Below are 25,811 nucleotides of genomic sequence, written 5' to 3'. Positions count from 1 at the left end.
CCCAAATGCTACCACACTCAGACTTCTACTTTGGTACATTTGCCACCTTTTTTTTTTTTTTTCCTAGCACTGTCTTGGGTTTTCTTTGGTCAATAGACAACTTATTTTGGCAAGATTCTCTGCTCAGCCACACTTCAGCCAGGCCCCTGCACTTCCCCCTGAGCCCATCCCTAGGCATTAACAAAGAATCTTGTTAGTCAAGTCCCGTAAGCTCCCCATCCTGACACCTGAGCACCCCCTGGCGTCTGGTCAGGGTGCTCTTCCTCCCAGGCACCTTTCTTTGTCTCTTCTGTTAGACAGGATTCACCTTGCTACAAAGCCTTGAGTCCCCAGGCTGTCTCTACCCACTGTATAGCTCCCGAAGAGTCCCTGTGGCTACCACTTTGGTAATTTCTCTTTACCTGAAGACTGGAACGCAGAGCCAGTAAATAGGCTCTAAGTCCCTTGAATGCCTTTCAACGAGGAGCTTTATTTTTATATTTGCTCCAGAACTGTCCTGTGTGCCTTTTGTTGGATTTATTCTTATCATATTTTTGAAGCATTTTCAATTTGGAAGCTGACAAGATGGCTTGGTGGGCAAAAATTCTTGCCATGCAAACCCAACAACCTAAGGTCTCCAAATATCTTGGAAGAAGAGAACCAACTCCCAAAGGGTGTTCCCTAGTCTCTCTATGCATAGCATGACAGACTCACACGTACACACCACATGCACAAATAATAATAACTTAATTTTTTAAAAAAATAAAATTTCCAATGGGGGTTATATTTTTCTCTGGGGAAGGAGACAAAGTCTCACTCTGCAGTCTGATCTGGATGATCCTCCTGCCTCAGCCTTCTCAGTTGCTAGAATTCTCAGACCACCACAGCTGTCTCTGGACAGTATTTTTAAGACATCCAGTCTCAGCTCTGCCCTAATCCTAAGGAGGCCTCCACTGCTCCATCTTGCGCACTTCTGACAATTCAGAACCCTTGGTTCAGCTGTTCATAATGATAACGGAGGGAGGGTTTTGTTTCTTTTTTCTTTTTTTTTTTTTTGCTTGCAAATCCCTCTTCAAAACATTCCTTTATCTCTTCTCAAGCTGCCTAGAACATCTGGTCTGTTTGAAGTACAAGCTGACGTTCTTGCTCTTTTGCCTTAATATTTTTATTGTTTGTTTGTTTTTTGAGACAAAGTCTCACTTAGTCTAGGCTGATCTCATACTGATTAGCTGAAGATAACCTTAAAGTTCTGATCCTCCTGCCTCCAACCCTCAAGTGATGGGAATGAAACCCAGGGCTTGTATATGCTGGGCAAACATTCTAACAACTTAGCCACAGGCTAGTTTTGCTTTACTGTTTTAGTTTTTGAGACAAACTCTTACCCAGGCTGGACTAGAATTCACTATGTGTGTAGCCTAGGCTTGTCTTGAACTCACAAAATCCTCCTGTTTCATCCTTCTAAGTGTGGAACAGCAAATGTTCAGCTTTTACCTATTTTTGTTTGTTTGCTTTGGTATTTTTGATACATAGTCTCTCTCTCTCTATAGCCCAGACTGGCTTCAAATTGTCAGCAATCCTACCTCAGTCGTCCAGACTCTGGGATTACAGATGTGTATCACCATGCTGGGCTTTTGCTTGGTTCTTTATCTTAAAAGGAATATTCCAACCATCCACTTCCCAGAGTTGAGCTTCTCTGTAGGTTTTAGGAAGATGGCCTCCCTGACTCTCCTACTGGAACCATCATGTGTTATCTTTGGTGGTGGTGGTGTGAAATAGTGTTTCATTGTATAGGCCTGACTAGCCTGGAACTGTATGTGTACACTAGGCTGGCTTCAATTTCCCAGAGATTCAATTGCCTCTGCCTCCCAAGTGCTGGGATTAAAGGCAAGCATCACCATGCTCAGCTTCCAGAATTGTAGTGTGTATTCTGTGCTACTTTTCAAAAACTCTTGAACTTTGCAGCCCAGGGGGCCCCATGCATGCTGAATAGATACTCTACCACTGAGCTGTGTGACAGTCTTCAACATGTCCTTGTGGCCTTTTCACCATTTTTATGTCTTGTGAACTCCAATCCCATTATTCTGATTTCTGATGTGAAGCCATCATTGCTATGGACATCATACTGTTTTTAAAAGGGCAGAGATGAGTTGACAGGAAAGATTTAGCCACAGTGTCAGCTTTTTTCAAGAGAGTTGGTTTACTCAAGGTTTATTCTTCACCTGGACCCTGTTTTGCAAGGCACATTTCCCCTGGGGACTGGGCTGTTTTTCCCAGTTTCCAGGTAGATTGCTGCAATCTGTTTGTGACATTCTTGTGGGCAATTAAGTCTGGGCCATCTCTGCTGTTATGGCCCTCTTTCCGGGTTCTCATTATCTGTATCTGTCCCCTCCGGCCACTGAACTTTCCATCAGATATCTGGCAGGTGACACAACTCACCTGTCTCTCAGATCAGGCTTTTGTTTCTGTGACCCTACCCATACAAGTCCCTACTTATTAACTTCTGTTTATCATGGTCTTCTCGAGTCTCGATTTCTCGTTAGTTCTTTGTTGTTCTGAGAATTTCTCAAGTCCTGTGTGTAACTTGTGCAACTATCTGACATGGAGGCTGTGCTCCCTCTTCTAATGTAAGCAGAGGGGCCCATGGTTTACCCTGTGTCCCTCCAGTTCCCCAGCACCATGGGCCATTACCCTTCAACCCTAAGTACTTCCTGCTGTCCTCTAAGACTTCCTCTTGGGTTCAGAGCTATTCAGCTCTTTCCCAAGATACGATGTAAAAGTCCCCTCCTTGTTGGGTTGGGGCGTCTCTGTTCTGCCTCTGTTGGAGTGTGCTTTGGGTCCTCGGCTGAGGTCAGCCTTTGGGAGTTTCATGTGCATTCCTGGCCTGTGGGAACAGCTCAACAGCCTCTTGTTTCCAGTCTCACACACCTCCCAACTTTTTTTTTTTTTTTTTTTTATCCTTAATCCTCCATTACTGTGAGTGGCATGCTTAGAACCAGGGCTTACTGGGGTTTCCAGTTCCCCATTCAGTTCTGAACCATAGCCAGCTTCTGATCCATGGAGTCCTCCTGCTCAGGGTAGTGGCCTATTCTGTTCCTGGCTTAGCTATTCTGTTCAGGCAGTTCTGGGCTGTTCAGCTGCCTTTCAGAACAAGGCAAGGACATGAGATTGGTTTCTGGATCCACAGGGCTCAACACTCTTTGTATTAATTTTTCTGACTATACATTTCTGGAAAAAAAATCTTAAAAAGTGCCCGGTCACATTGGGTGTAATACATACAGGAGAGTGGCTCTGTGTGTGTGTGTGTGTGTGTGAGTGTGTGTGAGTATGTGTGTGTGGGGGGTGGGGAGTTGGGAGTAAGTATATCGTATATGAATGGATGAAGACCTCTGGGCCAGGGTGTGTGTTGAGGTGTGTTCATACATGTGAGAGACTGCATTTGTGAGGGCCATTAGTATGTGCATGTGTGGAGTTTTGAGTTGGTGTATGTGTATACTGGGTGTGGACAAAGATGCTCTGCTTTGGGTCACACTTCACCCAGTCTACCTGCTGACTGTCCTGTTCTCGAACTTCTTTATACAAAAGAGGGAACCTTGGGGCTGGAGATATGGCTCAGAGGTTAAGAGCACTAACCGTTGTTTCAGAGGTCCTGAGTTCAATTCCCAGCAACCACATGTGAACAACCATACCTACATGCTAGTTCCCAGACATCTGTAACAGGATCCGATGCCCTCTTCTGGAATGTCTGAAGATGGTGACAGTGCACTCACATAAAATAAATAAATAAACCTCTTAAAAACAACAAAAATGAAAGAACCTCACTACTGAGTCAGGCCAGCAAGCCCCTCTCCTGACACCTGAGTACCCTCATGTGTTTTTAGAGTGCTCCCTATTGGTTGAAATCAGATTGTGTCCTGCCATACGTTACTCTGTATTATGCACATTTTAAAAATGTTTTAAAACTTATTTTGACTTTATGTTCATTGGTATCTTGCCTTCATGTACAGAGAGATGTGAGCCACCATGTGGTCGCTGGGAATTGAACCTGGGTCCTCCGGAAAGGCAGCCAGTGCTCTTAACCCCTGAGCTATCTCTCCAGACTCCTGTGCTTTTTTCTCAAGACAGGATTTCTCTGTGTAGCCCTGGCTGTCCTGGAACTCACTTTCACAGAGATCAGCCTGCCTCTGCCTCTAAAGTGCTGGGGTTAAAGGCTTGTGCCACCACACCCAGCTTCATTTTGTTTTTCTAAAGAAATTAGGCTGTGGGCTATACAGAGAAACCCTGTCTCGAAAAACCAAAAAACAAAAAAACAAAAAAGAAATTAGGCTGTGTGCTGCCCTGAGAGATTATATTTTATATGCAGTTTTTTTACTCCATTTAGAAGATGGGGGTGGCTATGTGCCTTGGTGGACACAGGAATGGTACCATCTGCCCAGTGCCACACAGGACACACAGCTGGATAAATAACACTCTCCAGAGTAGAAAGGGTGTCACCCCAAAAATGAATTGGAGTGAATTGAGACTGTAGGGGCCCATGGGCATACTAAATTTATACCAGAGAAACAAGACCCAAGAATTCACAGACCAAGAAAAGGTGGACATCCCTCACCCAGATTTCATAAAGAGATAGAGACCTCGTATAGGGATGGATGGCAATGTCCCCTCTGCCCTAAACAGTCATCCAACTACCCAGTGTATGTGTGTGTGTGTGTGTGTGTGTGTGTGTGTGTGTGTGTGTGTGTGTGTAGAACTGACTGGGAGAGAATATCTAACTGTCTCAGGGGCTTTGCTCAGTTTGGTGCCACTGTTGATGGCTTATTCAATTGCTATCTCCCTGTTCCTTTGTCTGGACCTGCCATCCATCTTCTACCTACCCGTTGGCTCATCTGGACCTAACCCTGTCCTTCACTTCACCTCACTCCTACTGCTCAGCTCTGACCATACAGCAGGCCCCATGTTACAGAAACCTCTCCGGCCTCTGCTTTAGCTCCATCCTGCTCTTTATCTTATCAATACAGAGACACTTATAGCCCTAGCAATTTCCCAGTTTTGACTTCTCAGGACTCTTTGAAACTTCCTACCTCTTTAAACCTTTGTAGCCATTATGTAACATACATATATAGATAGAGCTATAGATAGATATATTTACTGTGTGGTGTGTGATCTGAGAGTCAATATTAGTAATTAAGATTGAAATGAAAGAACCTGTGTTTGCCATTGTCAGACTATCAAAAAAACTAGGATTATCTGGCAAATGCTACCATTGAAATGGCCTTACCTTGTGAATATAGTGCTATTAATCAATACATTCTGACATTGTGGAAAGATATAAATGTATTTGTCTATGTTTCTTACTAAGCATATTAAGGATACCACCCAGGCAATGTCTAATCCCCTAGCCTGCCTTCAGCAGCATTATGTGAGGTCTTCTTAGCTGGAGTCCTCTACCCTGGTTTCTGAGTTACTGTCCATTCCTGCCCCTTGGTTCTATGTCCCCTGCCCATGACAGACCGGCTGAGCCCATCTCCACTGCGAGCTGTGCTGCTGGCCTTAAAGCTAGTTCAATGTTCATAGAATCTTCCCTACTGGGCTGCAGCCAGGGTCAGTGAACAATTTTTTCTTTAATACTGAGCACATGCCAGGCACAGAGCATCCAGATATATCACCATACAGTGTATTTATAGCCCTTTGTGTGTGTGTATGTGTGTGTGTGAACCAGAGGAACCAGAGCAATGTGTATTGGGGGTGCATACCCAGATGGGGTCTACATCACCCTCTGTTGGGGTGCACACACAGATGGACTCTCTACCACTGTATACGTTGGGGTACATGCACAGATGGGACCACACTGCTGTCTCATGGGGTACATGTACAGATGGGTTACATGTGCTCTCTGGAGGTTGTATGTTGCCCTCAGGGGCCTGGTGAAGGCTGAGTACACTCCCTGTCTTTCATTCAGGGACTGGCTGCGGCTGCCCTGCCTCCCCAGTCTTCCTGGAGGTGTCTGTGCACAAGCCCCTTCCTCTATGAATACCTCGCTGTGCAGGGCTCCACGTCTTGATCCAATTTCTGTGATTTATATTTTCCATAATTCTATTTGGTCAGGACTTTCAAATTTATTGCACAGTTGTGTTCTGTGTTCCCTGTAATATAGGAGAACGCTGTTTGCCGAGCTTGCTCCCTCGTGGGAAACGTGCTTTCCTGCATTCCTCTCCCCCCTTGATGTGCTAGCTGGAGCTCCCCTCGCCTCCCCCGTTTCAGGGTGTCTGCAACGTCTCCAGGCAGCCAGCCTTCCTCCCTAACCCTCCTGAGGCTGGGCTGTTTCTTCTTTAAACAGTGCTTTTTTTTTGGGCTGCCCAGGCAGCTTTCTAACATGGAGGGCTTGCTCTGGTACTGGAGACAAAGAGGGTCTAGGAATAAAAAGCCTCTGATAAGAACAGCTTCAGACCAAAGTCTGAAGGTCCATTCGGGTACAGCACTGTGTGCAGTTAAGCCATAGTTGCTAATAGCAGTAAGATACCTTGAGTTTTCCAGGGTTGTTCTGAGGTGTGTTCCCATGATGCTCCTGTCCTGCAGCATTACCTCCCAACTTCCCTAGGTCCCTTATGTGTGATAACACAACACATAAACAAACAGTAGAGGGGAGTCTGATAACTTTATTCATAGACCTCAGAAGGTGAGGGCATTGCAGCAGGGTGGGCCCTGAGTTCCCAAAAATGCCTGGGCATGAGGGTTGGAGAATGTAGAGTTGGAAAAGGGGGCCCTGGCAGGAGTCAGGGTTGATGGTCTCTGCTGCAGGACACCTCTTGGCTCTTTTACTTCCAGCGCCCACCGACTTTGCCCTTGGCTGTGGCACCGGCCTTCTTGCTGCTGCAAATGGGAAGCAAATTGTGCTTAATCGTCAGAGGGTCCAGCCAGCTAATGGAGACCTTTAGCTCCTGTCTCCCCAAGCTGTTGACCCCACTTGGAGTGCACACACCTCGTTTCAACCTGAGCAGTGGGAGCTGACTCACCTGCAGTAGGCCTGACAGGGCCTGGCCACTAGTGTGGTTAGGATAGTGTTAGCTGGTTACCTGAGCTCACCTTCTGTTTTCCTGCTTTGGCCAAAGGGACTACTGCAGACAGACCCATGCCATCCTAGCTTTGAAAAGTAGTGTTTTTGAAAAGCCTGTGCCTTTCAGGATCACAACTAAGGATAGCTAGTCTCAGGACTTAGGAATCCCAGTATCTGAGACCCTCTGTACCCCAGCAAGCTGGAAGCAGGATAAGTGCTATGTGAGGCTCTGGGCTGGCAGAAGGAAAAACGCATGTGAGCTCTGGAGCTACCCCAGTGGGATCTTGGGCCGGTGATGTGACCTCACAGGCCTTCCTGAGCACCCTGACACATGCACGCACCCATGTACACATGGCATTTCATCAAACCAGTCTGTCATGACCCTCCAAACCACCCAACAGATGTGAGTCAATATCCCCTTCCTGGCAGAGTGGAAGGAGGGAGAAAACTCCCAGGAAACAGGAAGTCTAGGCAGCTCCACTTGATTTTGTTCTTGAAGTGTGATAATCCCATGTCCAGGCTCAGCATCAGACTTTTAGCATTATATCAAACTAAGAGCCTGGTAAGAGGTCACTGTTGCAACAGGCCCTGGAGTTCTGTGGGATCTGATTCCTCTGTGGAGGGGTTACCCTTCTGAGGCATCAGTTTGTTTATTCATTCATCCATTTTCCACAACCCCTCCCCCCTTCTCCTCCCATCTTCTGTATCCCAAGCTGGCCTTGAAACTTACTCTGCATCCTATCTTGAACTTCTGATCCTCCTACCTCTGCCTCCCTCACAAAGTTCTGGGGTTATAGATGTGCTCAACTAAGGTACTGAGATCCAACTAAGGACCTTGTACATGCTGGACAAGTACTCTACCTACTGAACTATACCCTCACGTCACCTCTTTGTTGTTGTTAATTGAGATAGGACTTCATGTAGCCCAGGCTGGCCTTGATCCTGCTTCCAACTCTGGAGATGCATTGAGTTTGCAGATATTCATTACCACACCCTGTTACAGGCTCACTGCTGGTTAGCACAGGGGAAATGTATCACTAACAAACCCCATCTGGCACCTCCTACATGCAGGAGAGGAAGGAGCCAGTGGGTCCCAGGGCCCAGTTAGTCTTGTTATCGCTCTGCTTAGGGCCAGCTACCAGGAACCCTCATTCAGGAACTGGCTAAAATATCTAGGTCCTATGTAGGGTTGCAGGTTGCTGGCCCTGGGGACTCTAGGCCCAACACAGAGCAAGAATGGGCTGGGCTACTTACTGCTTCTGGGCCTGGTCAATGCGGCTCCTGAGGGTGGTGATCTGTAACAACACAGGTGACTTACTGTGACAGGGATCTTGTAAGCCCAGCCGGGCACTGGCCAGGAGACACAGGTCTTCACCACAGGGCAGGCCAACTGTGGCATCCCCGATGTATAGGGACACAGTCTCCTATACCATTTTCCTTACTGTCTCCTTAGTGAGAGGGCACTGTTCTTTGTCCTTGGGCTGTGTCTTGACTTGTTTTCTCTAGCTACCACACACAGCAGCTCCCAGCTAGCCACTTACCTTGTGGCTACAGCAGGATGCAGGCAGGGACAAGGGACAGGGTGGAAGTAAGGCCTTTAGACCTTTCTAAGTTCCACCACTGACTCCTGATCCCGACCGTCCTGCTCCTTGGTCCATGGTACCTACTCCTGACTTGGTGGCCCAGAGGCTCTGGCACCAAGTGGACCTCTAGGAAGGCAAGGGCCTTCCTTTCTCATCTGCCAATAAGGGCATTGGGCCAGCCTCATAGCCACCAGCTAAAGTCAGGAGGGAGGAGCTGGGGCAGGAAGGAAAGGCCTTTTGCCACCAGTGTCCTCAACAACCCAAATCTTTGCCATGCGAGATGCTAGCTGAGCATTGCACACCCACAAGCCTGGCCTATAGCAGGCTCTGCCTACTCACAACTTGGCCAGCATCTCCACTCTGGCCCGGACAGTCATGATCTAGAAAAATCAAGATGGTTACCAGGTTGGGTGGGCAGCTAAGGTTTCAAGGCCCTGATATGTATCGGGCCAGTCTTCTGATGAACAGGCAGACTCTTTGAACCGAGGAGACCAGATATGGGCAAAGTGTATCTGGAGGTTATGGGTTCCTGACCCAGCTACTGTTGCTGAAAAGAGTAGCCTGGCCTCTGTTTGGTGGAGCCTCCTTTGAACTAGTTTCTCGGGTAGCCTTGAGGCTGAGGGATGAATCTCTTTCTAGGGATGGCCAATGATTGAGGTGTAGAGACCGAGGCTCTTCAAAGTTGAGAAACTAAGACCTATGTCATCTACCCAGAGGTTCCAAGAAGGTTTTAGCTCATCTTCCCAGAGGCTGGAAGAAGGAGCCAGGATTATCTATCTTGATGGCTGTGGAAGATGCCCATGTATGAGTTCCTACTTCTCCCCTCACTGGGCACTGGAGGGACAGGAGGGAAGGATAACACTGATTTACCAGTGAACCCAGGTTGTTTGCATTTGCCCTAAGCACACTAGGGACCAGGACAGGTGCCCTTCCCTGTATCCATAGTGTGTAGGAATAAGCTTGCTTCTACCTCATCCCCCCAAGGAAGGCCCTGCCCCGTTTCTACAGCCCCTTACCTTGCCCTTAATAACTATGAAGGTTGCAACCTCATTCTAGATGCCCTGATCCTCCTCCCAGCCCCCAAGAGACACAGTACTGAACTCTCTTCTCAGTTTCAGATGAATGTATGAGTCACCTTGGCTATATGCTTGCCTTCCCTGAAGAGCCAGATGTCATGGGGACCTCAACAGTTTGAGAACACATAACAGTTGAGCTACAGCGCTGGCCAATTCAGATGCAGGGCCTAGGCTGATGGATCAGGTACCTGCCCTGAAGGACCGTCTCCAGCAGTGGCCCCAGCTGGGCTTAGTAGAGCCAGGTCTCAAGGTGAAGGCAGAACCAGCGTATGACTGGGATGTAGGGAGAAAATTGATCTCCCCTAGAGAATAAGCCTCTGCAGGCCCAAGAGCCAGAGATGCCTGGACTCACATCATATTTCTGACGTTTCAGCTTCTCCCCAAACTCGAATTTGTCAGTTTCCAGTTGGTACAAGGTATCCCAGAGTTCTTTGGCTTTGTCCCTGGAAGATGGAAAAGAGGGAAAAGAGGAAGTTTGATGGGGTGAAGCTAGAAAGGCAAGGTGCCAGGACCTTGCTTCTTCCTCCAGAACCACAGAGAGCTATGACTTAATTCTCTGGGGAGAAAGGCTCAGCACCATTTAGGAAGCCCCCCCCCCCCACCTCAGCTTGTCATCACTAAGATGGTCGATGTTCAGAGGTTTGCGCCTTTCTGCGAGAATCTTCTTTTTCATTTCCCGGGCTGTCTGTTTCTTGCCTCTCTTCTGGTCAGCCTGGGGAAGGGAAAGAGGACGAAGGGCCCAGTCTCAGAAAGGTACGTGGGACAGACAGCAGCCCTACTTGAAGGCCATCCTTCAGGGTCCTGAGCATTTTTCTTACCTTGGCCAGGTAGCTGCTGTAGTTGGCACCCATGGAGGACAGAGCCTTTTTCTTCTTCATGTCATCTTCGGCTCTCCTCTTGGCATCCTCCTCCTCTCTTCTGGCCTTCTCCTCCTGTGGAGATACCCCCCACCCAACATCCTCAGGAGCTGTCCTTTGAGTAGGCTTCAAAGACTAGCTTTGGGCTTAGAACCTCCTAGAAGGAAGCTGCTCTTTTTCAGGGTTTCTGTAGAGCAAGAAATATTAACCTGGTAGCTCTGATTGTTGGGTGGGCCTAACAGAGGGCCACAGTAAAAGGAAGGTCTAAAACCCTGTACTAAAGGTCTAAAACTCTGGCTACATAGGCTTGAAGGCTGCAGGATGACATAGTCTTTACCGCCAGTCTGTTCTGGCGTTCTCGCTCCTTCTCAGCGCGAATCCTCTGCTGCTCAGCCCTCTCTGCACGGCGCTTCTCCTGCAACCGAGGGTAAACTGGTCAGCCCTTCCCTGTCATGCCCAGTTCCTGTAGAGTGTCCAGCAGCCCCCCAGGGCAGCAGTACTCACAATTCTCTCTTTAAGTGCAATTAGCTCCTCTTCTTCTTTCTTTCTAGCTTCAAAGTGGCTGTCAATGAGGGCCTGGAGCTCCATGAGGTCCTTGTTCTGACGCTTCTTCTGGATATCCTGGAGGGCAAGAGAAAAGTTTCTACCCCTTCTTGCTAGCCTGGGACCCACCTCCAGCTAGGGATACCTTTTGCCAGGTCCCTACAGCTGTTGCCTTCCTGAGGCTCAGTGTGGCCTTGACCACAGGGTCAAGATATTTTCCATGGGGGAATCTAGGCCCTGGCTAATCATGAAGCCAGCACCATTTTTGAGGTGACCTGGCTCAGACTTGGCTCTGTCATCCTCAGAGATAGCCTCTTGGGTCTGGCAAAGAGGAAACCATGAGATTAATTTGCTGCATACATGGATGAATCCTTGAACAAACAAATGGACAGATGAACCGGTGGCTAAAGGAGAGACAACTGAGAGAAGGGACGGGTGGATGAGTGGATGGATTTGTGGGTACAAGAATGTATGGAGGGATTGGGAAGGGATGTTGACTTCCTGGGGTCTAGGAGTGAATTAGGAGAGTGTAGCCTAGAGTTAGGCTGCTTTGAGTCTGGCTGCTTGAGAAGACATGACCTAAAGTTCAAAGGCTAGAGTTTGGGACGAGGGTGATCTGGGCCCCATAAACTTACATCGAAGTCTACTTTTTCCCCTTCTGGGATCTTAGGAGCAGTAAGTCTGGGGAGGAGACACAGAAGTTGTTTCATAAGCAGGGACAACTGGGACCATCCCACAGAGGAGCCCAGCCAGCCTCAAATCTAGGCTGGCCCTCCTTCTCTTTCTTGCACCCTGGCACCCAACAGAGCATGTATGTCTCAACTAGAGCAGCTTTGCTTGGCTCTTTGTCCTTGGGTTTCTAACCCATGTACCCAGGAGTAGTTTGTCTCTTCCTAGAAGGTATCACCCTGTTTTTGTCCACCTCTGTTTTGCTCACTGCTTCATGACACCTTTCTCAGACACATAAACAAATATAGCCAGCTCCTAGCAGAAGGCAGGGTGGCTATCACAGGCCCTCCAGGGGCAGTGACTGGCATTAGTTTTGGGGCGAGACCTGTCCTGTGGCTCTGGACACTTTTAATCTTTCTTTCTGAGCAAATGAACGAGAGCCTGTAAGGGGAAAAGGAGCCCCCAGCCCGCTGGCCAAGCGACCCCTCCTCCTGCCAACACATTCCAGATGGAGCAGGGAGCCCAGACAACCGCGGCTTTTAGAAGCAGGCCACAGAAGAAAGGGGAGCTGAATAGCGATCAAAACCTGGAGAGGGAAGGGATTTTTTTCTAAGCTCTGAAGCCCCAAAGTTCCCTCCAAGGGAAAGCTGTACAGATGATGTTGTGCAAATGAAAAACTTATGTATGTGGGGGGAAAAAAAAGAGCAAAAATTGAAGCACAGAGGGGGAAAAAAACCAGACCGAAAGAAAAACCTTTTCAGCAAATACAGAGAAGATTTATATCCCTGAGTAAACGGACGATTAAGCAAACACGGAGACGTGTCGGCCATGAGATAAACGAGCAAGGGGCACAAGCCACTGACTTGCAAAGAAAGACGACCAGTTAACAAACATGGACGGTTAGTGGTGGTGCCATCAGAGGAATGCTAAGACAAACAACCATGAGATGCGGTTGGCTGTTCATCAACGGGTGAGGGGCAGACGCCCGTTCCCGCCTTTGGGCGCGGAGGGTGTGGGACACAAGACTGCTCACAGCCCACGTAGGAGACCGCCTTGGCTGGGCCCTGGTGGAAAGCAACTTGGCAGGGAGTGTCAAAGTCTTCAGAGCACTGGTCTTCTTTGACCCAGTAATTCCAGTTCTGGGAATGTGGCCTAGGCAAATAGCCCTCAAGATGGAAAATGATTTCTGTCCAGCGTTATTTATGATTGTAAAATATTGGGGAAAGCCTGTGATCGGGGAATGGTTAGGAAAATTATGGTTTGTCCAATTGATGGAATATTATGTGGCCATTCAAAATATTTAAGAAGACTATGTAAAAACATGGAAAAATACTTATGAATAGTGCTAAATTTTTTTAAAAGCAGAATTCAAGGCTCTATAGACAGTCTCATGCTTGAAAAAACATAGTCAAGATCTTTATTTTCCAAGAACTTCATGTAGAAAAAGAACAGGAAGAAATAAAGATCTTTTTTCCCCTCCCTGGTCCTTTCCACAGTCTGGCTGGTGAGTGAGTGGGAGAATTATGGATGGATTTTTTTCCCCTTCATTTGACTTTTATGTATTTTCCAAATTTTCTTAATGAGGTGTTTTATTTTCATATTGAGAACATAAATAATTTTTCTAAGATGAGAAACTATCTCAGAATCCTGCATTACTTTATGTGAACTTGATTTAAAACAGCATTCAAGGGAGGAGTGTGGACCAGCCACATGCTTCACCTAGCTCCGTTCTTCTTTGGAGGATGGGGAGGGAATGAGGGGCAAGTGCCAAAAGTTCATCCTGGTTCAGAGTGGGGGACCAGCAGAGAGGTTCAAAGAGACCAGAAGGAGTGGTACATGGAAGGCTGTGGATCTGTCTACTTTCTGGTGCACTCACATGTAAGTGAGCCAGAGTAAGCACTCTGCAGAGTGGCTCACGCGGGCTCAGCCCCTGAGTAGTTTGCTCTTTCGGACCAGGTTCATCCAGAGTGGGATCTCATCTCAACTGGGAGAGCCTCACCTCTCCAGCCCATTTTTTAAAAAATACATCTATCTGGAGACCTGGGCAGCCTCTCAGCATACTAAGGCACGGCAGACACATGGTGCCTTCAGTCTCAATCCTGAGCTTCGGTCTGTGGCCAGTGGCCTCCTCCTGGCTGATGGGAAAGAAGCACAACCAACTGTCTTTCTATTCATTTCTACTGGCAATTACAGTCCCTAGTATCCTCTGCCATTTGAATTTTTCTTCTAAAACAGGCTGGGCTTCCCAACCCACCCTGTTCTAGCCTTTCCCCATAGCTCTGCCTGGATCCCACACTTACTTGGGTCTTGGTTTCTCCTCTACTCATGACAGCCAGGATGGGAAGAGGAAAAAAAAGAGATCAGGTAAGATAGGATGGAGCTTCCTGCCTTAGGCTGGGAACTTCTACTCAGCCTACCCAGGCCACCCTCCTTCTCAGAAGCATGATGCCTATGAAATTCCCCAGGGGCTCTAAGAAGGACTTAGGGTGTGGGTGTGAAGGCAAGAAAAGGAAAAACCACAGAAGACATACATGACCCTAGAGGGCTGGGAGTGAGGGAAGGTAGGAAGACAAGGGGTCTGGAGGACAGATTTCTAGAAAGTCTGGGTAACATCTGGGATGCTGGCTTGTCTCTACTGACCAACCACCTGCTTCTAAGTGGCAGAAGCCTGGCCTTAGCCCCCTAACTCTATGGTGGATGCACATAAAGCCTTAGTTAGCATCTTGTCACAGAGGTCCTGTGCCAGGGAGAAAAGGAAGACAGACAGACATAGACAGACAGAGTGAAAGGGCTGGAGAGTAACAACATAGACACTGAACTATTGGTTCTTCTTGCCAGAGGCCTGTGCAAGTGGAGCAGGGGGCTGCAACAGCGGCTGGCAGGCCTTACCTTCCTCATCCTCTTCCCGTTCCTCCTCAGCGACAGCATCTTCGTGGTGTGGGCGCAAGCGCACATGCAAGAAAAAAGCCACGCAGCTGCAGAAGTGCAGAGGCCACACAGCAGCGGTGGCCACACAGAACAGCAGAGGCAGGCACGAACAGAGCCCCGTGCCTGAGAGTGGCAGGGCAGCTCCTACACCGCCCCATAGGTTTCATCCCATTCATGGACACTTGCTGTACAGGCTGGCCTCTAATGCTCAATATAGCTAAGGATGCCTTTGAACTTTATCCTCCTGCCTCCGCCTCCCAAATGCTGTGATGGTAGGTATGTTCTGCCACAGCTGGTTTATGCAGTACTGGTAATTGAACCCAGGGCTTTATGCATGCTGGCCAAGAAGGCTTGGCTGTGAGGAGAAAGCATGGGGACTGGAGCTAGGTTTCTCACTGGGAAGATCCTGAGGCTGTTCTCTACCTTCCAGCTGTCATGGAACCTTCCATTGCCTTCTACCACCTAGTCTTGTACCTGGGCACATACTGTAGTTTTTTACAGTCACTTTATTTCAAACTCTTTGTAAAAGTCTTTGTTCATAGAGCCTGCCTGGAATCCAAAACTTTTTTTTGGCTCATCCGTATCTGTGAGCTTTGACAGGTTCAACCCTAGGACAGGGCCTCCTGATCCTGGGAACCTGCCCTCTGACCCCTGAGAGGCTTTTTCCCATGTGTCTTGGTGGGGCCTCTCTTCTTCCCTTCCTTTAGAGCCTTGCTAGGCCGGTTGTCCTGAGGAAAGGCTGCTTCCTCTGAATGTGACCCACTCCAGCAGAGGTTGGGACTGGTATTGACCGCAGCTGCTCACCGTCAGCCTTCCTTGCACTGTCCTTTAGCCCTGCTCTGGCTTTAGCAAGAAGCAAGGCTGCTGACATGCGTGCATTCTGTTTGCCTGGAACACAGTGAGACCTGACAGGGAAGCATCTGGGACTCCCAGTACGTTTGCACTTGGCTAGTAGCCAACAAGCCCCATCCACAGTGTGGGTGGGGGTCTTGCTGTATGTTCTGACCAGTGCCCTTCTGGAATACCTATTTCTCACCCCTCTGGAAGACATATGGCTACTTAACAACCAAAGCATGTGGCAGCACTGTCTGAGTAGGCAGCTTAGAGCTACAGGAGAGCCTGATACCAATCTTGCCTAACATCTCAGGAGTAGCGTCTAGGGAGCAGTGGGAAGCTGCAAAGCCTTTGCTTGCATGAGGTCCATGGGAGTGGCCTGGGGAGGAAGTGAAGGGGCTGATAGGCTCACCTTACCCTTATGACATTCTGGGGACAGGGAAGGATGGGGTGCTCCCAAGAGTTGTATGAGAGGCAGCTGCATAATGGCAAGGTAAGGCATCCTGCCCTGTGCTTTGTCTCCCCACCCTTCTGTCTGTCTATCTGTCTGCCAGTAAATCTCAGTTCTGGTCCCAGGGAGGCCTGGCAACCTAAGATGTGTGGCCTGAAAACATCCCTGGGTCCCTTTCCTAGCATGTTCTTATCCAGGTGCTTCCTTCCAGGCCCAGCCACCAGGAGTCTGCCAGCATGTAAATGGAGGGGCTGAAATGGGTTCCCTGAGTCCAGCCCCTCCTCCCTTCCCCAGTGTAACCAGCCCTGCTGCTAAGCTGACAGTCCCCATCCCCCAACCCTGTCAATTCTGCTTGACGGGTGTGTCTGGCTCAGGCCCAGGCGCTGGATGGGATGCTGGGATCTGACTGATTGCCTGTTCGCATGCATGGCCCCTGGCTGTTCCAGGTCTCTGACATCCCCACCTTGGGCCTCAGCCTGACTCTCTGCTTCACCCCACTTGCCCCTCTACCCTCCCTTCAGACTCACCCCTCCTTACTTTCCTCCCTCTGACTTGATATCTGGGGTAGGTTGGAGGCTACCTATCCAGACTCTTTGCTTTGCTCTACATATCCTGATGAAGCCACAGAGGGTTTCCATGGTTCTCCAGCATCATCTTCCTAAGACTGGCTCTGAAGACCCAGGACAGCCCATATGTCCCATTTAATTTTCCTGATAGAAGCGGAGAAGCCTTGTTCCTTGCCCTTAAACACTGTGACTGGGGACTGCCACTGTCAGCCACCTAGGCCAGGAGATCAGGCTAGCTTCCCTATTCTGTACTGTCCTTAGCCCAGAGACCAGCAGGGCTTAGTTGGTAGTGGGTACATTGGAAAGGGAGTGAGAGACAGTTAATCAGAGAGGGGTGAGGGAGGAGGGGAAGGCTGTGACTGTGAGGTGAACCTGGACCTACCTTCTTGGACTTCCTCTGTGGAGCAGCACCAGGGAAGGAGAAAGGGAGGGAGGAGAGAGAATGAATGAATGGAAGGCAGTGTGGGAGAGGGGGAGAGGGACACACAGGTGTGTAGTAGAGATGGGTAAGTTACATGGCACCCTCTTGTTCCTTTTTGGCTGGCTCCTGCACACACCCACACATGGACACATATGTCATGTGGCATTGAAGTCACGTCACATACCTGGTTCGGGGGCTAAGGAGGGCCACGGAACAAGAGGCAAAACCACGGGTCAGAGGTCAGAGAAGGGATCCAGGTTAAAAGGAAACAGCCGGTCACCGAGGGGTGGGATACGTGCAGGAAGCGAGCAAGATACTGTTAGAGTTAGCTGGGGTCACGACACCCTCAATCCCACAGCCCAGATTCTGGGTCCCCATTCAGAACTTGGGAATAAGAGGAGTTGAAGAGAACCAAACTCACCCCCAGTGTGTTTTGCCTCACAAGTTGGGAAACTGAGTTGAGGGTTGGGACTCTGGCTCTTGCTTTGGTTCCTTCCCTCATCTGCCCATCTCCTGTTTGCCCTCTGCTGGGGCCCAGTCTAGAGTTGAAGCCTACTTGGAGGCTCTAGTACCCAAGGGGAGCAAAATCCATTCCAAATACTTCTTTTCTTGCCACCCCAAAGGGAGGTGCTAAAGCCCTTTCCTTGGTCCTCTGCATGCTATAACCCTTAAAGAGGGTTGAGATGGGGCCTGTGATTGGCTTGATGGGGAGTACAACTGGCTAGGGAAACTGACTAGGGAGGAGGCCTTGGTCTGAAGCAGGGCCTCTGACTAGTCCTGCATCTCTCCATAATGACCTGAGCTCTTTGGACATTTGGCTCAGTGGATCTGGCCTAGCAAAGGTCTTGGTCATCACCATGGGCTTTCACTGACTGGAGAAGGAGACTTAACCCATACCTGGCTCTATAGTCTCCCTCACAACTCCTGTATTAGGCTGCCCTCTCTAGTATTGGAAACATCTGGCAAAATTTAGAGCAGCTGTGAAGGGATTCTTGCAGGTATTCTTGGAGTTCTCATTCTCTTTGGTCAAGCGTTGGCCATGATTAGTGGGTTATGTGGGGCCACATGGGGGGCCCTGTGGTTGGCTGGCGCCACCTTGCTTTCCTGCCCTCTTCCCCACACCACATGGCTCCAGCCAGACCCTGAGCTCCACATGGGGACCAGAAGTCCTGTATCCTCATACCTTCCTCCTGGACTTCTGCGGCCGAGGAATGCCAGGGAGTGCAGGGTGGCAGGGAGGAGAGAGGATAGGATTAGAAAGGAGCACACAGCAGGCCCTTAGAGACAGGGGCTGAGGTCACAGCCCTATAAGAGGGAAGGTTACACCAAATTCACCATTAGAGGGCAAGGGCAAGTGGGGTTCAAGTCCTAAGGCAACTCACCTTCCTCCTGGGCCTCCTCTGAGGGTGAGCAAAGGTGATAGAGAGATGGCATGTAGGGAAGAGAATGAACAAGGAGACAGACATTAGAAATAGGAGCTTTCCTGGGTTCTCTTGGACCAAGCACGAGCAGGTCAGATTCCCATGCTTGGCCCACAGCAGTTAGCTACAGCGAACAGGGATCCTCAGGCATCAGCCACCTATGTCCTTGCTGGGGTACTGAATTTGTACCTTCCTCAGGCCTGGCCCTCTACACCCTATGTCCCATGTCTGGGTGTTTATAATTCTGTTCTATAGGGTATGCAGGTGAGGATCAGGGTAAGTTCATGTGTTTAACCATTTCTGACCTAGGAGGTCCCATCTAGCTGCCAAGAATGAAGATAGGTCAAGAGGCTTTGAGAAAACAAGACCCTTAGAGCTAACCTTAGAGAAGGGCAGCCCCAGGGCCACATCTCACTCACAAATCAGCCTTTCCATCTTCTGACAGTAAGATGTTTGCTCAGGTTGTTAAGGTAGCAGGTATTTTCAAAATATTTTGAAAACACAGCACCCAGCAGCCTTTGCAGGATGGCCTGTCTGGTGAGTTGCATGAAGTCTCCCTAAGCTGAGCAGGTGCCAGGAGCAGACAGCTTGTCAGGCCTGGGAACCGCTGTGCTGGGCTGCTCCCAGGTGCACCAAGACTCAACATTTTGCCCGCCCACACCTGCCCAGGCACGACAGAGCCAGGGAGGGGTCTCCAGCGGCCCAAGGGTACAGTGAAGGAGAGATGCTAAGAGAAGCAGAGAGAAAAAAGGATAAGGACAGAGACAGAGAAATGGAGAAAGATGACAGCGACAAAAAGAGACAGAGATAAAGAGACAGGGATAGAGAAAGGCAGAGATAGAGACAGAGACACATAGAGACAGAGGCAAAGAAAGATAGAGAAAACGCTGGAGAGACAGAGAAGGAGACTAAAAGAGAAGCTACAGTGGCTCTGAGGGGTTACATTGTGTGAGGTCAAGACCCTTGTTATTAATGAATGAGTTTTAATGGCCAGAAACACACTCCACTTCACACACCATGGACACAGTGACCACAGGGCATGTGTGCGTGGTTAATGAGTGTCTATTAATCCATCAAAGAGATAGAGGATTAATGGTTTAATTAATGATCAAGCCATTGACCATTAATTAAATAATGGTATTATTAATCACTAACAGTTAATGACAAGTGATGATGGTTAATAGTGCATTCATGAGGAAAGGAGTAGACAGTTCACTGTCAGCTCAAGGAGGATTGCCCCAAGGCCTTCCCAAGGATGGGCATTGAGAGGCCTCTGGCTTCCTGAGTTACCTTCCTCTTCGTATTGTTCTGCATTAGAATAGAACAAAAGAGAGGAGCCGAGTTAGCAGAGATAGGACTAGAGGGGGTGAGGCATTTGAAGGACACATCAGCCCGCTCTGTCCTTAGACAGCCTGTACTTCTACTAGCTAGGGATTAGCTCTGGGATCTTCAGCCCAGAGATGCTTTGTGGTAGCTTGGGGAGACGGTCAGTCAGCAAAGTGCTTGCCATATAAGCACGAGGACCTGAGTCAGATCCCAGGATTCAAATAAAAAGCCAAGTGTGGTTTACACACTCTCATTCCCAGTGCTGAGGAGGCGGAGACAGGAGGACCCTGAGGGGCTTGCTGACCAGCCAGTCTAGGCTATCATCAAACTTCAGGTTCAGTGAGAGACCCCCCCCCATCTCAAAAAGCAAGGTAGACAGCTCCTGAAAATGACATCCAAGGTTGACCTCTGGCCCACACATATGAACACATCTGAAAACACATTTGCACACATGCACGCATGAACATGTGAGCACACACGAACACAGAGGCTTTGTGGCCTTAGAGGGGAAAATACTCAGCCTCAAGGGAGACATTGGATGTCTCTAGATTTCATGTCCTACTATGGCCATGTGAGTGACCAAAGGTGACAAGGACAGAGAAGCTGCCTACAAGTTCTCAGGGCTTCACAGACATGCAGGTATACAGGATTGGGACAGGTCAAGGTGTGAGCACTACAGGAAAAAAAAAAGTAAGCCAGAGATTGAAGATAATTTGGGAGATGGATGTCTTTGAAGCTCAATGACTGACCTAGCTGGTCAGGGACTCTTGGGCAATGGGGCAATGGGTCCCCAAGGGACGAATGCTGTCCATAGTCAAAGTTCTCCTCCCCACACCAAGAGTGATTCTTCTGTCTAGAGATAGAAGTATATAGAGAGAAAATAGAAAAGATACTTACCCTCAACTTGTTCACTGTCATGGTGGTGGGAGTAGTGGTGGAGAGAGAGAGAGAGAGAGAGAGAGAGAGAGAGAGAGAGAGAGAGAGGTGAGCTTGAACTACTGACTTGAGGCAGATGTCTGTAGGTGCCAGGGGTCCCATCCCACCAGCAAGGGATGTGACCATACAGCAGGGTACTCACGTTTCCTCGTCAGACATAGTGGCGGTTGGTTGTGTCTAGAGAGGGAACATCAACAGAAGGGACAGTTAGGAATTGCCTTGGTTTAGAAGCCTCACAAGAGTGGGCTCTCAGAGATTGGATCCTAGAGAGGATATGCATAGACTGTAATTGAGGGCTACCTTTTGATCCCCCTGACTGGCCTTTCTCCCCATGACTCTGATCCCCCTTCTTCCTTTCCTGGCTCCAGCCTGGAACTCAGACTCCATAACTGATTGGCTGTTGGAAGGTTGTCATATACATTCCACCCTGGATAGATGTTCTCTCTCCAAATGCAGAGACATGCACAGATTGTGAGTAAGAGCTTCAGGGCCCTCTGGATCTGGGGACATCCTTGCTTGTCTGAATTGATGGCCTCTGGCTAGGGAACCACCCTAAAATGGCTGACCCCAGCTTTAAGGGTACAGATATTCTCAGTCTGCCAGCTCTTCTTCCCTGGGTGAGCTCAAACTTTCTACTGTGCCTCATGTTTTCCTTGGGAGTCCAAGCTCCTTTTGGGTTACCCCAGGTCCTCTTTTCGAGTTCTCTGAAATCCTCTTGAGGTACTCTTTCAAATTACAGAGCCCATAAACATTCAGTCTCTTTGTCTCCATTCCTGTGAAATCCATGGAGACTGAACTCACCAGGGTGGGTCTGAGAACTTCTCTGTGGGAAGCCTTCGCTTGACACCCATGTGCTGAACGGATTGAGCTAACAGAGCCTCAGATCTCTTAGCATTACGTCTGGGACTGGGTACACAGGCTCAGGCATGGTGGCTACAGTGAGAGAGAACTTGGTTCCTGTGAACTGGTCATTGTACATGCCTACAGTGTCTGGGGCCTGGGAACCTTCAAAGAACTGTATCAGAATGTTGACTCAGGGTTTGACAAACAAAGGTCATAAAAACACAACACAGCTGACTTGGAGACAATAGCTCTGCTGTCCCCAGGGAGCACATATAAGAAAACTGTTGTTCAGGGGCTAAAAATGCACCAGCAGCTTGATGCTAAGATGGGGGCTGTTTCTAAGCCCTGTTGATAACATTAGCTTTCCCAGAACAACGGAAACTTCCTGCAAAATTAACCCACAGATACCTGGGAGGCCCTGTGGCCAAACACCAGGCTCAGCACTGCCTCATCCCAGAGCCCCTGTGTAGACTTCACCAACCATAAGTAAGCCACCCAGCCAGAGTTGCCCCATCTTCTTACTCTGCTCTGATTCCTACCAGTCCTTCTAACTGCCTTCTTTACTGTCTTCTGCACTCCCCGCTCCAACAAGAGCACTCTGGGAAGGCTGGTGGGGTGGAGCAGTTAAGCTGAGGCCCCATCTGCTTTGCCACCTCTGGTTTCCACTGGACCCACACACCTGTCAGCAATAGAGGGAGGGGGCAGTGTGTGTGTGTGTGTGTGTGGGTGGGTGTTGTGCCAGCAGTAGGGGGGGTGTGGGGAGAGTGTCGTGTGTTTATAAGGAGCCAGTGGCAGCTGAAGTGTCCAAAAATAGGCATCAAAATTAGCAAGACTCCTCTGTCCTGAAACCCAAGATGGCAGGGGGCAGGGTACTGAGAACAACTCAGCCATCTTGGCTCCCCTCCTGTCTCCTACAGGCATCCATCCAGCAAGTAGCCTTGCTACTTCCAAAGTGAGGTAGCAATGCCCTTGTTTGAGGTTGAGAAACTGAGGTTCCTGGTCTTCTATAGAGGTCCTGAAGGCACACCTGAGCATATCTGTGCCTTTCCACCCAGATTTCAACATCCCTATAAATTGGGGAGAGGCAGAGGTAGGGTGTCAGGGATGGGACAGGGATGACCAATAAACAACGAAGAGCGAAAACAGTTGTTCTGTAGAGGGTTCTGGCCTTAGAAGAGGGCTCATGAAAATAGCCTGTGAGGTCAGTTTCCTTGGGGATCCATGACAAACTCCCCTCCTTCAAAGGTGACAAAGCCCAAAAAAGGGCAAGGGGCCCTGCCATTCACTTGCTATGGGACCCTTATCACTTCCTGTTTTGGGCCTAGTCTCCTCTGACCAACCTTGCCAGGTCCCATCTCCAAGGATTCTCAAGGACATCTAGAAAGCTCACTCAGGAAGTTAGGAATCCAAGCCTGGAGACTGAACAAAGGCGGGAGCCTGAAGGGCTAGGGACCACCTCTTTTCTCAGCCACAAGGAAGATCAGATATGAGCTTCCTGCCCAGCCCAGGTCCCTTTCATTACCTCTCTCCTGAGTCAGCCTGGCTCCAGTTTATCTTCACCTGAACCTTAGGACTCTGCCCCAGGGGTTCACAGATAGCTCTCCCTAGAGCTTCTACCTAGGGTGCTCTGAGATAAGCCCACAACTGCAAAATAGCAAAACAGCTTAGCTTAGGACACAGATCCTTGGGCGCCAGGGATGAGTTGAAATCACATTCTTTCTCTAAGGTCATTCTTTCAGAGCCTCCACAGGGGCTCCAGCCGGCTGCCAGTCAAGCAGCTGCAGGCAGCCCTCAGCGCTCTGGACAATGTCTCCTGACTTGATCCTTATCTCACACTCTGCCCTTCTTCCTAGATCCTGCCTTAGGAGGGCTCTTTAGTCCTGAGTCACCCAGGAGCCCCGCTCCTTCCTGCTTCCGTGCCTTTCTATTCTGGTTTAGAGCCAGGTTTTCTATGTCATCCCAAGGTGACTAGAAGTACCATGCTTCTAGTCACCAATATATAACACAGCAAGAGGCACAGGACCCATTGAATTCCCCTTAGATGCTAGGCAGCCAAGCCCTGACTAGTCACCCACTCCTAGCCAGGCTGTTCACATCTATACCCACCTGCAGTTGAGTCTGAGAAAGGCTGGGGGCTTCTTGTGGACAGGACCAGAAGCAGGCACTGTCCAACAGCCTCACCCCTTCATGTTATAGTGACATCTGATCTTCTCTGGCAGCCCATTGGCCAGCAGATGGGTGGTTAGGGCATGGGGCATGGGAAGGGGGAGGGTGTGCCCAGGCAGGCCCCTGACCAAGTATAGGAATGCCCTAGAGGAGGAGGCCTAAGGAGGCAAGGATGGCGGAGACATGCCTAGAGGAGGAGGCAAGGTCCCCAACTGTTCCAGAAGGTGTCAGCTGCTATTTTTACTTACCCTCCCCCTCAGCGATGGGCACATGCTTGATGAGCTGAGGGAGAGAGGAGGAAAGGATTAGGTCTAGATCAAGGGTGTTCTTGAGTCAGGCTGTTGGAGAAGGGCCACCAGAGCCTGGGTTTTGAGTTCTGGGTTTTGGTCCCCTATTCCTCTGCCCAAGGTGGCTTGTAGGAGTGGGTACTTTGTTCAACATATGTATCTAACTTTATGTGGCACCCCCTGCAGCTCTGCCCTACTTCTCCATCATAGAGACAGCTCAAGATACCCACCAAATGAAGAACCCTGAGTCCCTGGCCAATGCCACACATAACCCCCTAGAGGCCAGGCCTATTTTTCAGGTAGACATCACTGGAACACATTGCATGAAAAGATAGGAGAAATGATGACCTACTCCTTGCCCATGGTTGTTCATCTTCTTCAGTGACTGGGGAAAGCTGAGCAATGTTTGGGCCCATTATTGGTCTGGGGGCTCCATACTAACCCAGTGGACCTGGAGGTCATATCTCTGTCTAGGGACATGGGCCCTGCTGAGCAGACCTGGCCATGAGCAGACCTGGCCATGTGCCTGGTCTTTTTTTCCTCAAGACTCCAGGGGGCACCATCCAACCATGGACACCTCTCCTGGGCCTTGTGTGCCTGGATAGTCTCTAGGGAAACTGAAGCATCAAGTAGCAAGAGACCAACCCAGCATTTGCCATTCACTCTCTTAAGCCTCCTAGGCCCCATGGGTTGGGTGTGGCTGCTGGGGTCCACGGATCTGTTCAGTTTAGGGTCAAAGCCAACGTGAAGTGTAAAGTAACGGTAGACGAATCCTAAGGAGCACAGGCAGGCCTCTGGTCCTTTTGCATCCTAAGGTAATAGACATCAGGATGACCAGCAGGAGGCTCACAGTATCCCAGTCTCAGCTGAATAGTAAGAGTTTCTGGAAGGTTTGGATTGACCCACCACCCACCTCCTACATGTTAGAGACAGGGCCATAGAACGCCAGAGATATACAAGATCCAGCTTGTGGTCAAAAGCAGTGGGGCCAGTCTTCTATCCTGCTGGCTCATAGAACAGAGCTTCTCTCCTGCTCTCCTCTGCTCTAAGCACCTGTCCCTTAGAGGCCCTGGAGTTGCTGGGCCACCTCAACCTTCCTGGCCAGAGCCTATGCTTCCCTCCATACCCATCCACGCCATTGGATAGATAGGTTTCAGTGAGCTCTAAGTATTGTGGATGCCCAGCTCAATCCGGCCTTGAGGGTCATGTAGAGTTTATGAAGCCCCACACTAGTGCCAAAGGGATTCTAAATTTCTTCTGTGGTTAGGTCAGCCTCTGTTCTCATCTGGCTTTACGGAGACCAAGCACATCACTTAGCTGAAGAACACAGAGAGCAGAAATGGGGGATTTTGTCCAGTATATGGTTGTTGAACACCTGAATTCAGAAACTCTTGTCTGAGAGGAATGGGGGTCCTTAGAGGTCTGTAGGTGGGTATGCTGCAGTCTCTGTAGTGGCTCCTCATGGCCAGCAGGGGAGAGTGGCTACCCACTTCAGAAGCCTTTGGCATACGCTTTCAGTGAGGTCAGAGAGACCAGGCAGGTCTTATTTTGAGTAACAGTCACCTCCTCCTCGGGGGATCAGGCCCAAGGTACAGCAGGACAGCATAGAGTGGGCATTGCTGGACCAGCTGCTGCCGGCCACCAAAGACTTGAGCAGGTAACACATGCAAGGTAATACACAACAGGTCCTACTTGGCCTGGCTGGGGCTTGGTGGGGAAAGGAGACAGGACAAAAGGCTCCCCCAGGGATCTGGGAGAAGGCTGGAGCCCCTGGTGGAGGTGGAGGACAAAGTCTGTTGGATAGGGTACAGATTTCTATCCAGGAGACTGAGAGGCAGAGTCTTTGTAGAGTAGTTGTGGGGGATCCCTCAAAG

The 25,811-nt window shown here is 49.4% G+C and overlaps 1 protein-coding gene across 49 annotated transcripts; it reads right to left on the bottom strand.

Moving 5' to 3' along the window:
• Window positions 1–6,612: 6,612 nt before the first annotated feature.
• Window positions 6,613–24,040, bottom strand: Tnnt3 (troponin T3, fast skeletal type). 49 transcript variants are annotated; one of them, XM_028786933.1, is made up of 18 exons: window positions 23,591–23,868; window positions 20,784–20,818; window positions 20,603–20,616; window positions 19,670–19,687; window positions 18,341–18,358; window positions 18,142–18,156; window positions 17,143–17,154; window positions 16,920–16,934; window positions 14,648–14,686; window positions 14,059–14,077; window positions 11,725–11,770; window positions 11,051–11,167; window positions 10,884–10,961; window positions 10,508–10,621; window positions 10,292–10,401; window positions 10,042–10,132; window positions 8,953–8,993; window positions 6,613–6,846 (listed from the first exon to the last, which is right to left on the bottom strand). In XM_028786933.1, exons 2-18 carry the CDS (start codon window positions 20,798–20,800, stop codon window positions 6,792–6,794), a joined length of 819 nt encoding a protein of 272 aa, XP_028642766.1. In that variant the 5' UTR covers window positions 20,801–20,818; window positions 23,591–23,868; the 3' UTR covers window positions 6,613–6,791. The 49 variants fall into 49 exon arrangements, 48 of the variants coding, with proteins under 48 accessions (XP_028642766.1, XP_028642765.1, XP_028642767.1 ...); XM_028786932.1 differs by lacking the exon at window positions 8,953–8,993 and adding an exon at window positions 8,285–8,325 and having other exon boundaries at window positions 23,591–23,867; XM_028786934.1 differs by lacking the exons at window positions 8,953–8,993; window positions 17,143–17,154 and adding an exon at window positions 8,285–8,325 and having other exon boundaries at window positions 23,591–23,866.
• Between the last annotated feature and the right edge of the window lie 1,771 nt (window positions 24,041–25,811).

Source organism: Grammomys surdaster, unplaced genomic scaffold, assembly GCF_004785775.1.
Source record: "Grammomys surdaster isolate TR1022 unplaced genomic scaffold, NIH_TR_1.0 125603, whole genome shotgun sequence".
NCBI lineage: Eukaryota > Metazoa > Chordata > Mammalia > Rodentia > Muridae > Grammomys > Grammomys surdaster.
The sequence above is the reverse complement of the archived record's forward strand: the minus strand, read 5'-3'. Positions and strand labels throughout refer to the sequence as shown.

What these genes read in the sequence shown, in the direction of transcription:
- Tnnt3 (XM_028786918.1), bottom strand. Translation starts at nt 17,124, where the DNA reads ATGCCACATGACATATGTGTCCATGTGTGGGTGTGTGCAGGAGCCAGC. An exon ending in AACGCCAGAACAGACTGGCG is followed by an intron (nt 10,622 to 10,883) that starts GTAAAGACTATG and finishes GTATCTCCACAG; the next exon opens with GAGGAGAAGGCCAGAAGAGA. An exon ending in CTTAGTGATGACAAGCTGAG is followed by an intron (nt 10,133 to 10,291) that starts GTGGGGGGGGGG and finishes TCCATCTTCCAG; the next exon opens with GGACAAAGCCAAAGAACTCT.